The sequence below is a fragment of the Chroicocephalus ridibundus genome, chromosome 10, assembly GCF_963924245.1.
Source record: "Chroicocephalus ridibundus chromosome 10, bChrRid1.1, whole genome shotgun sequence".
Taxonomy (NCBI): domain Eukaryota; kingdom Metazoa; phylum Chordata; class Aves; order Charadriiformes; family Laridae; genus Chroicocephalus; species Chroicocephalus ridibundus.
In genome coordinates, this window is record NC_086293.1 from 24,946,798 (window position 1) to 24,959,708 (window position 12,911).

The following is a 12,911-nucleotide window of genomic DNA, read 5'->3' on the forward strand; positions in this document are numbered from 1 at the left end:
TACTGTGATCATTAGAAACTCTTAACAGTACGATGTCCTGCTAAGACTGCTGAATGATTGAACTGACGATTCCATTTCCTTAGCTTATAGATGAGGAATGGTTCAGACTATCTGATAAAAACCTAAAATCACGTTTATTAATACTGCTGTTTAGCAGAGGCAAACGTATTTTGTGCCTGTATATTTAGGTTGCAGCAGGATCAATGACAAATCGTGGTTTACGCTTCCCCACGGCATGGTAGAAATAGTAGAAGATGATGAAAGCAAAATTATGCTACCACATATTCAGGGAAGGTTCCATGAATCATGTTCAGTTATAAAGATTGTTGACTACTGTTTTATAAACTTCATGTTTTCACTTTGTTATGAGAGTCTGTCTTGACTTGAGAAGATAATAAGGGCAGAGTCCGTTACATATACCAGGGCAGACCTCTGGCATTTCTGTCTTAAATGGCACAAGAGCTGTTCTGAGTGTATCAAGTGACGTACTCCAGTCTGTGCAGAGCTGCTAACAAGTTATACGAGAAACTTTGCAAGCACTATATAAACATTATTTTTGCTTGGCTGGAGGCTATAAGAATGATTTGCCTGTCATGCTAGATCATAATATTTTTGGTGTGTTTTACCATTCTTTCATAGTTTGGTTTGTTCAAATACTTATTTTTAATATACAATAGAATTTTTAGTTTGCTGCCTATCAGAACTTTAATTAAGCTGTAGACATGAGACCCTTTATCCAGTTGCACAAAGGCTTTTTCATGCTCATAGAGCAAGACTGGGTAATTGCCATTTTATTCTCACAGGAAAGGAGCTCTGACTTATCTTTCATAGTTGGGGGGGTTCCCCTGTTTTTGCAGGGTGGGTTATGAAGGGGTCTTTTATGGGTATTCTGGAAGTAGAACAGACCAGGTGATACAGTACCTTTCTTATATCTACCTTTTGTTGTGTTCACTGGGTGAAATGGAAGACCTGTGGGTCAATTTGTTGTTTGTTATTGTGGTTACATGTCAGACGTGCGGAGGCTTACCCACTCACCCACCCCCCCGAAAATAATACCTTTTTAATATTGTAGCTGTTAATGGGGAAATGTTTCCCAGCTCCAGACTTCTCTTTCTCAAAACCATTCTGGCTACATAATATGGGTCAAGCCCCAAAAGAATGTTTAAACACAACATTTTGAGAAAGGCTATGTCTACTTTAAAAGTTGTATATAATATTGCCTGAAAACTTACACCATTTATTCAAGAGGCATCAGATTGTAAAGCAAAAAATGACAGGGGGTGTGACTAAGAAGCTGTGAGACATTGTACCGGTTGCAGTGGTAAATTGGAGAAGAAGGGAAAAAAAAAAAAAGAAAGGTGTTCTACTTTTCATTGTTAAAGAAAGCAAATATCTCTTCCAAATGTGAGCAAATCAAGAGATTAAGTCACTTCCTCTTAATTTCGGTAATGTAACATATTTTAAATTTAGAATTCCTCTTAAAAGGTAGAACTTTTTAGATTGTACTTAATGTGCTCTTTATTATTGACGGGTACATTTGATCCCTGTCTAACTTTCCCTCTGGACACATGCACATTCTTTATGGTATTCAGCGTATTTGTTAGTGAAGCACTGAATCCCATTGACCTGTTTTTTTAATGAACCTAAGCCTGTTTCCTCTTGTCTGTATTTTGTGAAAAGTATGTTAAGCTCTGATTAAAAAAAAATGCACAGTTCTGCTGGTAACAATAATAATAGTCCACTCTAAAAGTTCAATACTTTGAATCTCTAATGTGAGAATTTGGAGCCAATAGTTGATAGTTTGCTTAATAATAGAGGAAAATTAGTCAGAGTTTTAAACAATCGCCAACTTACCTCTTAAAGTCTGCAAGAAGTATTCTTCTTTCTCATTTATAACTTTCCCTCTGTATCGGTGGCGTTGGTCTTGATTAAAAGGCTTTTTAATCCAAGCTAGTTCACTTGGGAGGGCAGGCAGATTGATTTCCATGCTGCTGAAAAGACAGATGCTAAGCATAAAACTTGGGTATTAAAATAAATGGTCCTTGTTTGGTGTGGGGGTTTTTGTTTTGGGTTTTTTTTTCTTGCTTCTTATTCCTGTCCAAGGGTAAAAGTTAATAAAAAATAATGGATTTTGGAGAGGTTTATACATATAAGTGGAAAACTCAATTACGAAGTGCTGTATTCTGGCCTTGTTGTATTATCATTAGACTTGTATTCAGAACAGCAGAAGCAAAACAAGTTGCGTTATTTCAAATGGCTTTCAAAATTCCTTGCAAGAGCTCCTGAGTGGTTTCAAAAAAGGGCATCCTTACTGGTAAGGAAAGTCTCTCATTATCACCTTTGCTCCTGGCTGGCAATGCATTAAGTATGACACATCTCTGCGATTGCTGACGCTGAATGGCTCTCCAGCAAGCGCATTAACCCAGTGGTTTAGTCTGAGATAAGAAAGGAGCCTGTTCTCGATACCTTTATAGCAGCAGCAGCAATGCAAGCCAGGGGGAGGGGAGGAACCTTTGAAAGCTGTTAAGAAGTTCTAAAAATATTTTGTTTGACCTGAAAGATGGCATTGTAACTGGAAGGGGTTTTCCGCTCTGGTTCAGTATTGCAAAGTAGTAATCCCGCTCCTTCCACACAATGCTTTGTCAGATGGCAGTTTGTTAAACTGTTCCTGATCTTGGATGCTGTTTGCCACCTGCTGAATTACTCCAGTGCAACTCCTTGTGGGATCGTGCTGTGAACTGTATTTGTGAAATGGCCTTAGATATTCACAACAATAAGAAAGGGAGGGACTTTTTTTTTATTAATTCTAATGATTTATAAATCTATGTGACAGGCAGGAAAAAATGAATAGTGAATGAGGAATCTTAGTGAAGAAGATATTGAAGCAGAGTGACTGAGGGGAGGTGGCATTTCAGCTAACCTTGCTACTGGACGAAATACGAGCTTTGAGAGAGATTGCTTTATGTGCTTATTGCATTATGCCTTAAACTCTATTTGAAGTGTAAAATGATGCATATACCACATGCAAATGATGCGTATATGTGCTTTCCTTTACAGTAGTGAGATCGGGTTAAATTGATTTCCGTGATTACCTTATGGGATGGGTGTCAAAATACGAGTCTTTCCTTTCCAGAGAGGGTTTGAAAGAGTACTGTCCCCCGCTTCTACTTCTGCTTCATTGTATAGCAGCATCTAAATAGGAGCTGTAAAATAAAACCTTTCTGTCCTCTATCAGCTCTTCCAACTAGTTTAGGTAACTTTTAAACAGATCGTCTTTCTGAACAAGATGGAGCTGTATCTGCCCAAATGGCTAAATTGCCGAAGGCAAGAGAGTTATAGTGTCTGGAATCTCTGAAACTGGCAGTGCTGCTGGGTACCATGTACGCTTCTTCCAGCATAGCGTTCTTGGGCTACAGTTTCATCAATGTTTCAGCAGTTTTGCCTTACTGTGCTGCCCCCAGCTTCTTGTTTCTGCTCTCTCTCTTGTGGTAGGTGGCATGTTTTGAAGCTGATACACAAACAGTATTGAGGAACTGGACTGGACTAAAATCTGTCCAGCTGACATAAGGGACAGGCGTGAGTTGAGGTAGAATGAGTTAACAGCAAATCTGCTTGCTTAAAATGAAAACTGAAGTGAAACTAAGCTTTGGGATGCAATTTCATTTTGTGTTACCAAAGATGAGGCCTCTGTCTCACTGTGGCACTTTTCTATCTCCACTTTTAATTCAGATCCACTAACTGGGCAGCATTGGAACTGCTGATGAAACCATGGGAGCACAATGTAGAAGAGACTAAGACCTTCCTTTTGGTGTTATCTGGCTGTTAGACTTGAGCAGGAAGACTTCCATAATGCTTTTGTTTTCTGAAAAATAGATTTTCTCCCATAGCATTTTCAATCAAGTTTTAGTGATTGATCCAGTCAAGTTTGAAGGGAAGTTGAGCATTATGTTCTTAGATAAATATTTGCGGGTCAGTGATTCTAATAAAAATGATGATGTCAGAGAAGAATGTAGATAAAGATAGCTGACTTCCTTTAATTTTATGAAATCTGCTTTGTCTGTGATATGGGCTACTCGTGACTTAATGTGTGTCAAAATGTAATGTGAATCCAGATGAAAAGTATTGCTGCCGATGATTACAAACTACATCTACTTGATTGCTAAAGATGCTGCCCAGCATTCAATGTACAAAAGCTGGATGGAAAGTGTTAAATTAGGTGGAAAAATGAGTCACTTAATTAAGTGACTTCTGTTGGATGAAGCTCTTCAAAGAACTGCAGTGGGAAGATATGCCATTAGACGTATGAACAGCTAATGTTTACGCTGGGTGTAGTAAAAAGATCACAGATTTGAAAAGAACTGGTAAGTACCAACTCTGTTTTTAATAAAAGGATGGTCATAGCTGAAGTTGCTCGCACGTATGAAAGATATCAAATATAGTAATGCAGTTGGGACACACACACATGCTTCTGGGACAAGGAAGCTGAACTGATAGTACAAATGAGTCCTCTTTTGAAAAGAGGAAGGTAAACATTCCAGCCTGTTGTATCATCTCTAAGTTGGTGCCTGAGTTTACTCGTTCATAATCTGCTTTACATCCTTGTAATACTGTTAATGTTTTGCAGTGACTCTCTATGATTGCTTGCCAGTAGTACAAAGCTGAAAAAAGCCTGATACTCTGTGCACCAAACTGAGATTCGGATCTGCTTCTGGTCTTGTGTAGGCCTGTTTCTGGCAGAATTGAATGTGACTTTAATCAGTTGTCCCATTAAGATACCATTATAGGTTCCTTATCTTCATTTCTTCAGCAAGTATGCTTTTGAAGAAGCTTTCTTCTCTTGGCAGTTTGTCTGATAATGAAGTCAGGGAAAGGAAAGAGCTTTTCTTCAGTGTTAAAATATGGTACGTGACTAAAGAAGTAGCTCAAACTAGAATTGTTTTCAGGTTTCTATGCAGTAGACAATCCAGCTGTATTAAACTGTAAATATTAATAAATACATCATAAGCATTGGCTACATGTATGATATGCCTTTTTTAATTGGCTTATGTCTTTTTGTAAGAAGAAAGTTCCTTAAATTGTGCTGTATTGATTTCTTTATGATTTGAAAAGCTTTGTTGTCTATTACTTAAGCTGTAATTTCTGAAGAAAACAGACACTCAAGTGAATATAGTTGTTATTTACTAAAACTAAAAAAAAGCTGCAAACAAGAACTTCAGCTTATCTTAGGATATTGTTACAGAAGTGAGATGTAGGAATTACTTTTTGAGGGTTTTGGTCCAACACAGCAAGCCCAGGATAACTGGAAGGTCTAGTTTGGTAAATAATTGCCCTCTTTGCCATGGCTTGAAATAATTTTGAGTGGACTTCAGTTGAGATTTTGAGTGTTTTCAGGTGGGGGGAAAAAAGGGGGGGGGGGCAGGATTTCACTTTAAAATAAAAATCTGCATCTGTCTGGAAAAGGCTGTGGGTTTTGGTTGGGTTTTTTTGTGTTTTGGTTTTTTTTTAAAAAAACAAACAGCAAAACCCAAAACAATAAAACATTCCTTTCCTTCACTTTAAGTCATACTTTTATAATCAGTTAGTGATTTCAACTTCGTAAGAACTTCATCATGAGCTGCAACATAAAGGTGAGTTTTAAAATGCTAAAAGTGTCTTTTCAGAAACTAAAATATTTTAATGGTAGCATACATAAAGTGTCCAGTTGCCTTTGCTGTACTTGCGCATTATGCGTTGACAAACTTCGTAGGTGAACCAAAATTTAAAATAACCTGCTTTGTGACTTGGATTAAATACAATTCTGAAGAGTTGTTCAGATTTGTTGTGTTGGCACAACTGTGGGGAGGGACGGTGAGGAGAAGAGTATGTGTGCGGGTAAAAAATGGCTTCTCTGAAGTGGGATTGCTGATGAAGAAATAGTGCGTGGTACTGCTGACTAAATTTCTCTCTCTGGTGGGGTATCTTTGAGCTCAGCGATCAGGCTCTACCTCTGCCAACTTATTCTGAAAGCCAGAATGGGGCTTAGTGTCTTGCTGAGCTGGAAGCCTTTTGCCCTCATTGCTGTGTCCTTGATACCTTCAAAGAGGAGGGTTCAACAGGAATCTAGTTTTAAGCTGCTCCATGAATGGGACAGGATGACTGGAGCTTTGGAACTGCTTCTTTCCTGTACAGTTACTTCTCTTGAGAAAAGAATATGGAGAGGGAGCCTTCCAGAGAGCCTCTGACTGAACCGTCATACTGTAATTCAAACTTCAGTATTTTTGTTGAGCTTCAAAAATTGAAAAATTTACAAATAAATGCTTAAAAAAAAATGGATATTCTTTAGACTAGTTTAAATGGTCAAGTCAGTAATTCAAAACAGAACGTTGCAACTGTAACGAGAAGGAATCTGGTAGTTAAAACTTCTTTTTTCTGCCACTTTTATTTACAAACAGTATCAATGTTTTGTAGTTCTTGCATTTGATCGGACTCAAGTTGTATTTGTGTTTGCACATGTGCCATTTCTGATTATAAATAGTCAGTCACACACAGAACATCTGAGTGGAAATTGATGGTAATTTGTGTGTTACAGATCTAGTGGACTGCTTGTCTCTTGTTTTTTTCCTGTTGATTTCATTTTTGGTTTTTTTAATCTTTGTCTTACACTTACCTTTTCCTTATTTTCAAGTGTCGATTTACAGTATCTGGTTTTACGACAAGAATGACTGTCATCGAATAGCAAAACTCATGGCTAAGTAAGTACTATGGTCTCATTCTGTAATTCTTTTATGCAATACAGAAAAAACCCAACCTATTAAATGTGTTTGGGTTTTTTCTTGCTCTCCTTAAATAGAAAAATACAATGTTCTTGCTGGTGCTGTTTTTTTAGTAATCAAAATATTTGGTTTGGTTTTTAAAAAACTGCAGCATTAAAATTTTCAGTGAAGTGGTAGAAAATTCAGTTGAAGTATTCATTGGCATTCTCCAAAGAAAGCACATACAAACACTGCTTATTTTATGTTTTATTTTGTATAGCGATGCAGGCAAAATATCCTCTGATGTAGAAAGTGTAATTAGGTAAACGATGGCCATGTTTTTTGGTTGGTTTTGTGGTTTGTTTTGTGGTGGGCTGGTTTTTGTTTGGGTTTCTGGGGTTATTTTTAAGGCTTGGTTATTATTCCTGACTAAAGTGAAGAGACTGGAAAATAGTGGGAGAAGTTGGTGGAATCTTACAGAATTAAAGTGATGTTAGAAGAGTAAGCAAAACGATGAAATAATAGGAGCTTGTTGTTGCTAATGTCTGGATTGTTTGATTATTTTTTCTTTTTTTTTTTTTTTCCCCTTCCTTTGGAGATAAAGTTGGTTTATAAAGCTGCTGTGTCAGTTGCTTTTATTTTGTAGTTCCAAGGACTCCTAGAGATGTCATGCAGCAGGAGAACTCATGAAAGTGATCTCAATTTAAATAAACCTTAAAAGACTGTTTGCAGTAACGGGTTTGTTGGTGTTCCAGCTGCTGTCAGTGCAGTCAGCCTGTCTGTGCCGTGGGTGGTTGTGCTGCCCCAGCTGAGGAGGGCTTCAGAGTAGAGTGCCGACGTGTGTGTGGACAACAGAGGTCAAAGGAGGCTGGAACTGGTCGAGTTGGCAATGTGGCATAAATCCTTTAAAACAGGTTGTGATTAGAGGGTGTTCTTGCACCTTTCTGTTTCTTCAGGTGAGGTCCCTTGCAGATCAAGCCAAGACTTTGTACTAACAGAAATTTAGTGATGAGAATGAACTTGAGCAAATCTTCAGTGTTCTTAGAAAAGGAAGGAGCTTGAAGTGTATGCCAGGGTAGTCACATGAGCAAAAACGCAAAATCGCAAAATGCAGATGTACTGCACAGAGTATCTTCTCATCCCTAGTCCTCTGCTTTGCTTTTCTTCACCATCACACTCTACTTTCCTGATCTTTGTTTTCTATTGCATGCTTTAATCGGCACGTCATGTCTTGCTGGATATCTCGAAGACTGGCAGAACTTAATTATATGGAAAATAGTCATTGTGTAGACGTTTTAAGCTGAAGTCTAATTTCTTTTTCTGGGATTTTTGCTTTGGGTTATTTTGGCTTTTCCCCACAGAAGCAATGCAAGACAACACAAATGACAGACTCGAATATCAGGGTCTCTTCCTAAATTCTTATTTTTCTTTCTCTCATCCTGATAACCCTATACAGTTCCCATTTCCCACTTTTTTTCTTTTCTTTCTTTTTTTTCGTCCCCAGCAGTGTTGGACTTTTTGCTGTTATTTGGCTTGTCCAAATGTAAGGCTTAATTATAAGGATTAATGGAAAACAATTGTGTGAAACTGACAAATAAATAAAATGTCTATTGCTTCTCCACTTTATAAACAGAGCATCAGGAGGGCAAGGTCGTTGTTTGGTTTTTTTTTAATGCATGATTAGTGTTCATGGTGGGGAGAGAGCTGAACCCGTCGAACTCTACCATATTCCGATTCTGCCATGCACAGCTACACTGCAGGCCTAAGTGTCATGTGACAGAACTTGAGTTCATTTGATATTAAACTAGTCTAGTCACGGTAGCACAAATGAAGGGCTATAGATAGCTTATGGATCTCTGTAAGTGTAGTCGGGTAACAGACCAGTCCAGCCACGGCTCAGCGGTCCATAAAGCATGTCTACCCTTTCAGTTGCAAATGTAAAATATTCTGGAAATAGCTGTAACCCAGTAGGTTCATGTAAAGTCAGTATGGGAACAATCTAAGCTTTATTGTCATTTCCTTGTCAACTACTGCAGCCGGCTTTTTCTTGGGTCCCTGCCGCCTATATTGCAGCTTTATTAACACACAGAGGCAGAAGTGCCAAAGTCGGTGTTATTGCTTTGCCCCTGGTCATGGTGCAGATACTCACACGCTCTTGTAGCATTTCAGCAGCCTCAGAAGTTTCTGAGATTACAAATTATTTTGGAAGGTCAAAAATATGAAATGTACTTTTTAAATGTTGGAATTTTTTTATGGTAGGTGTTGTGGATTGTGGATTAAAAGTCTCTTTGAAACTGAAATTAGAGTTGATGCATCAAGCAGGCTTTTCGGAACATGTATTGAATTTTGTCACCTAGGACTTACACAAGTGAAACTAGAGAAATCAAATGTGTACATAAAAAAGATTTATAGATTGGACATTGACAGAATACAGACATCTAAATTTTGCTGAGCTGGCTAGGACCTCACTTTAGTATAATTTTTAGTCTTTGCTGCCATTAACTTGGTAAAAAAAGGTGTAAGTGATCTTTGCTAGTCTAAGTAGTGCTAGTAATAAGTCATTCATTAATGGAGTGCTTTTTTCATAACTCTTTTCTTCATTATTAGATTATGGAATGTCTGAATACTTCTAGTTCTTTTTTCCTTTAAAATTGTGTATTGGTTTAGGGGTAACAAAACTATTTGCAGAAGCTGTTTTTGTACTGAGAAAGGTGTTTACTAGAAGGATATTTACTTTTATTTGTTGAAAAAGCACTGTAGAATGAAATCACACTTCATTTGGTACTACATACCTTATAGCTCCCGAATATCTAAAGATCCATACTAAGGAAAATGGAATGAAGGCGTTTTAGTTGCCCATTACTGTAGGATGGAAAAGCTGCATTTCTGAGGCTTTTGTTACAAACTTGATGAAAAGTGAATTGGTGCTATCTTGCTGACATCCATTTCCACAAACGTCAAGCTTTCTCCCCTCCAAAATGGGCAGAAGGCAGTCAGAAGAAAAGTAAAAATGCTGATACTTCTGCATGCCTCTCTACAAGGAGGAGGCTGAAACTGCAGAAATTATTTCATCCTGGGATGCTAGATGTATGTAACAAAAAAGATACTTTCTAATTTAAAAAAAGTAAAATAAAATTGCAACTTAGAGAAGAAAAGCTGCATTTCAGCACATGGTAGCAGGCTCCATCAGGCTTAATTCAGTACATTTTGAAGTAAATATTTATGTTGTCTTTCAAGAGTGTTAATTTTGTTCTACAGTTTTTGTCTTTGTCTTGGGTGCAAATTTGGATTGGCACCATTTCATTGAGGTGGGGTTTTTTGTGTCACTGATAGGAAGGAGTACTGCCTTTATAGTACCTCAGAGCTTCAAAAACATAACCATAAAAGGTTTCAAGGAGATTTGCATTCTCTTTCCTGCTGTTTGACTTGACCTTATTGTGCCAGACTGAGTTAACAAGATTGCAGGCCATCCATTTATATTTTGGTGGCTTATCTTTCAAAGGAAAAGTAAATTAGTGTTCGCAGGCTTTGTAATCACAGACTTCACTTCTCGCATTCTCTCTCTCTCTCCATCTCTCTCCCCCTGCTCCCCCCCCCTTCTGTGAGGTTGTGCCAGGTATATTTTCAATGCTATAACTGCAGATACTCTTATGCAAACTGGCACAGCAGCTACTGTGTCCCCGAAGGAATGTGTGCCTCTTCCCTATCTGATATAATGGAAAGAAACAGCAGGCCTTGCTTAAAAAAGATTTAATCCTGGATTGCACAGAGAGCATGCTCAGTGTACAGATTTGCATTAGTTGACTTTTTCCCCCAGTGAAGGTATTCCATTTACAGAACTGTTTGGTTTTTTTTTTAAGAATTCTAGAATTTTCTGAAATGAAAAAATTTTATGGGAGTCATCAAACCACTAAGTTTAGAAGGAATTAATTTGGGTCAAGTTAAGTCAAGGTGATTGTTTATTAGGGATGAGCTTTATAGAAGTATGACAGAAACTAGGGGTTTTCACATTTCTGTGAAACCATTGCATTCTGGCATGTAAATTTGTAGGGGTTTCTTACTTTTAGGTTAGTTTATAGGCTTATTTTACCTTGTGTCAACAGTCGCACCCAAACTGGCTTCAGGCAGCAAGCTAGAAGTGGGAGAGCATCTCAGAGTTTTGGGAGTATACTGCTTCACAGTTACCCCGTCACCACCGTCTGAATGTAACCTGCACAAGACAGAAGATGGAGGAAGAGCTATTAGACAATTACCTCCATAAGAAGATAACTTAATTGTTATTCTTAAAAAAAAAAAAAGTAAAAAAAATAAACTTTAAAAAGGCAACAAATACTTCATAATGGACAATAGAAAAAAAATATGAAGTGTTTTTCAGAAATCTTTGTGAAACATTTCTGTGAAATGGATGTACTCCTTGAAGATGTTTTCCTATGAGACCAACCAGTACTATTTTAATGGGAAGATGTTTTGTTGAAACCTTCTGGACCAACTAGTTAAGAGCAGGAGGAGGGTCTCAAGACTGGGAGCCTTCGCTTCACCTATCAGGCAGCGCATGGATGACTTCGGCTGTCCTTTAACTGAAGTATTTATTTTTTTTCTGATATGATTATGCTGATGGTTAAAATTTCAGCAGAGTATTCTGGTCCTTTTACCTTGCCCTTTCTCATCCCTAGTTTCAGAGTTGAGTTTAGCGAAGTCCTAAGTCAGGACTGTATGACCACATGTACTGCTAGAACAAAATGTTCTCTCGGGGTGTCGCCATAGAAACATCTGCACCTTATTGAGCTGCTTCAACCACACCAGCGCGTGCTGCAGTTCTTAGAAATTGTCAGAGTGTAGATTGGCCTCCCTGTTCCGAGTTACATTTGCAGGTGATGCTGAGTTACATTTGCAGGTGAACGCCTGCTTACGAACAGAGGAGGCTGTACTAATAATGAGAAGCTGGTTGAATAAGCAGCTTGAATGATTAAAAATTTTCAAAGTCATTTTGAAAGCAGCATTGAATTTTTAAAAGCCGAATCCAACCCTTCTTCAAATAAACACAGCTAAACTCTAGTGAAGTAAAGATACTTGATTGCCAGAAAACTGGGAAGAAACTTCCAAGACTTGAACTATTTTTTTTCCTCAGAAACAGCAATGTAGAGGTGCGTATAAATATGCAATTACTCTACAGTCTATAAAATCTAGAGGTACTCCTGAATCCCAACTGACCGAAGGGAACTGGAGGCTGGAATGATTGACGCTTTCTGTGATTGTTATGATGGCACCTCTTGGCTCCCCCATCAGCTCCACACCATGAGAGTTCTCAAGTGACGTGCCAGCTCCAGAGCTCTGCCCTGTTTACGGTGCTTGTTTTTTCTTAACATATTTGATTAATGCAGGCTTAAAAAAGAAGGGATTACAGGCTGGTGTGTGTTTATTTCAAGAGGATAAGCTTTAGCGCATTGCACAGCCATGTACATCCTGTGAACTGCATATGGATTAGGAGTAGAAATGTATGCAGCCTTTACTTTCATTAATGAAATGTACCAGGTACACAGCATCTTCTTGTGTATCTTAACTGTCTTTTCAACTGACATTTTTTTGGTAGTCGAGGCCGGTAGGGGTGGAGTAGAAGTGGTGAATGAGCCATAGGCACCAAAGGCCAGAGGGAAAGGCGTGTTGTGATGGGAATGGCTACAGGGCAGTTAGAGAAGAACATGGTTTGCCCTTCTTTCCTGAGCCTTCAGTCGGGGAGTAAGGGGTAGCTTGCGCTAAGCCTCCTCGCAGACTGACTCCAGGGACAGCTGGTGTGAGCCAGCTCTCTTCTTTCCCCGTGTCTTTGTTTTGTTTTGTAATTGTCTCATCTTAAATTAGAACTGTTTTGTAATTGATTTTGTTGAATAACATAGCTTGATTTGGTTAAATACAGAAAAAATGCACGTTAGGAAGTAAAGAATAAAAGATGTATTTTGCTCAGTCTGTGGTATGGTACATGAGCTTTTTGTATGACATGTGCTTGAATGTCCACTTACTTTATTGTAAAAATATCTGAATATGACACTTTTACAGAAGGAGTGTTTACTGTAGGCAAACTTTGTGAGAGACAGACTAGTGCTGTCTGGCTTGGAGATAAATTGTACAGACCATTAGATAATTTGACTAGTACAAACTTTGTAGCAAACGAAAACTTGTGTAACT

General features: G+C 38.2%; 1 protein-coding gene and 1 long non-coding RNA gene across 4 annotated transcripts in view; one reads left to right on the plus strand and one right to left on the minus strand.

Annotated features, from left to right (window-relative positions):
- Positions 1–12,911, plus strand: part of DCP1A (decapping mRNA 1A) — a 38,889-nt gene that overhangs the window by 6,427 nt on the left and 19,551 nt on the right. Inside the window, exon 4 of the mRNA XM_063347521.1 lies at positions 6,665–6,731. Coding sequence (XP_063203591.1) covers positions 6,665–6,731 — 67 coding nt within the window. The remainder of the gene's footprint in view (positions 1–6,664; positions 6,732–12,911) is intronic.
- The window catches only part of LOC134521309 (uncharacterized), a 44,217-nt gene that overhangs the window by 1,879 nt on the left and 29,427 nt on the right, over positions 1–12,911 (minus strand). The window contains exons 3-5 of one of the 3 annotated variants that reach the window (XR_010072711.1): positions 10,822–10,941; positions 1,855–1,991; positions 837–969 (exon numbers count right to left, since the gene is read on the minus strand). This is a non-coding gene — a long non-coding RNA (uncharacterized LOC134521309). Of the gene's footprint in view, positions 1–836; positions 970–1,854; positions 1,992–10,821; positions 10,942–12,911 lie in introns of those variants that run through there. The other 2 variants (XR_010072712.1, XR_010072710.1) reach the window with 2 other exon arrangements.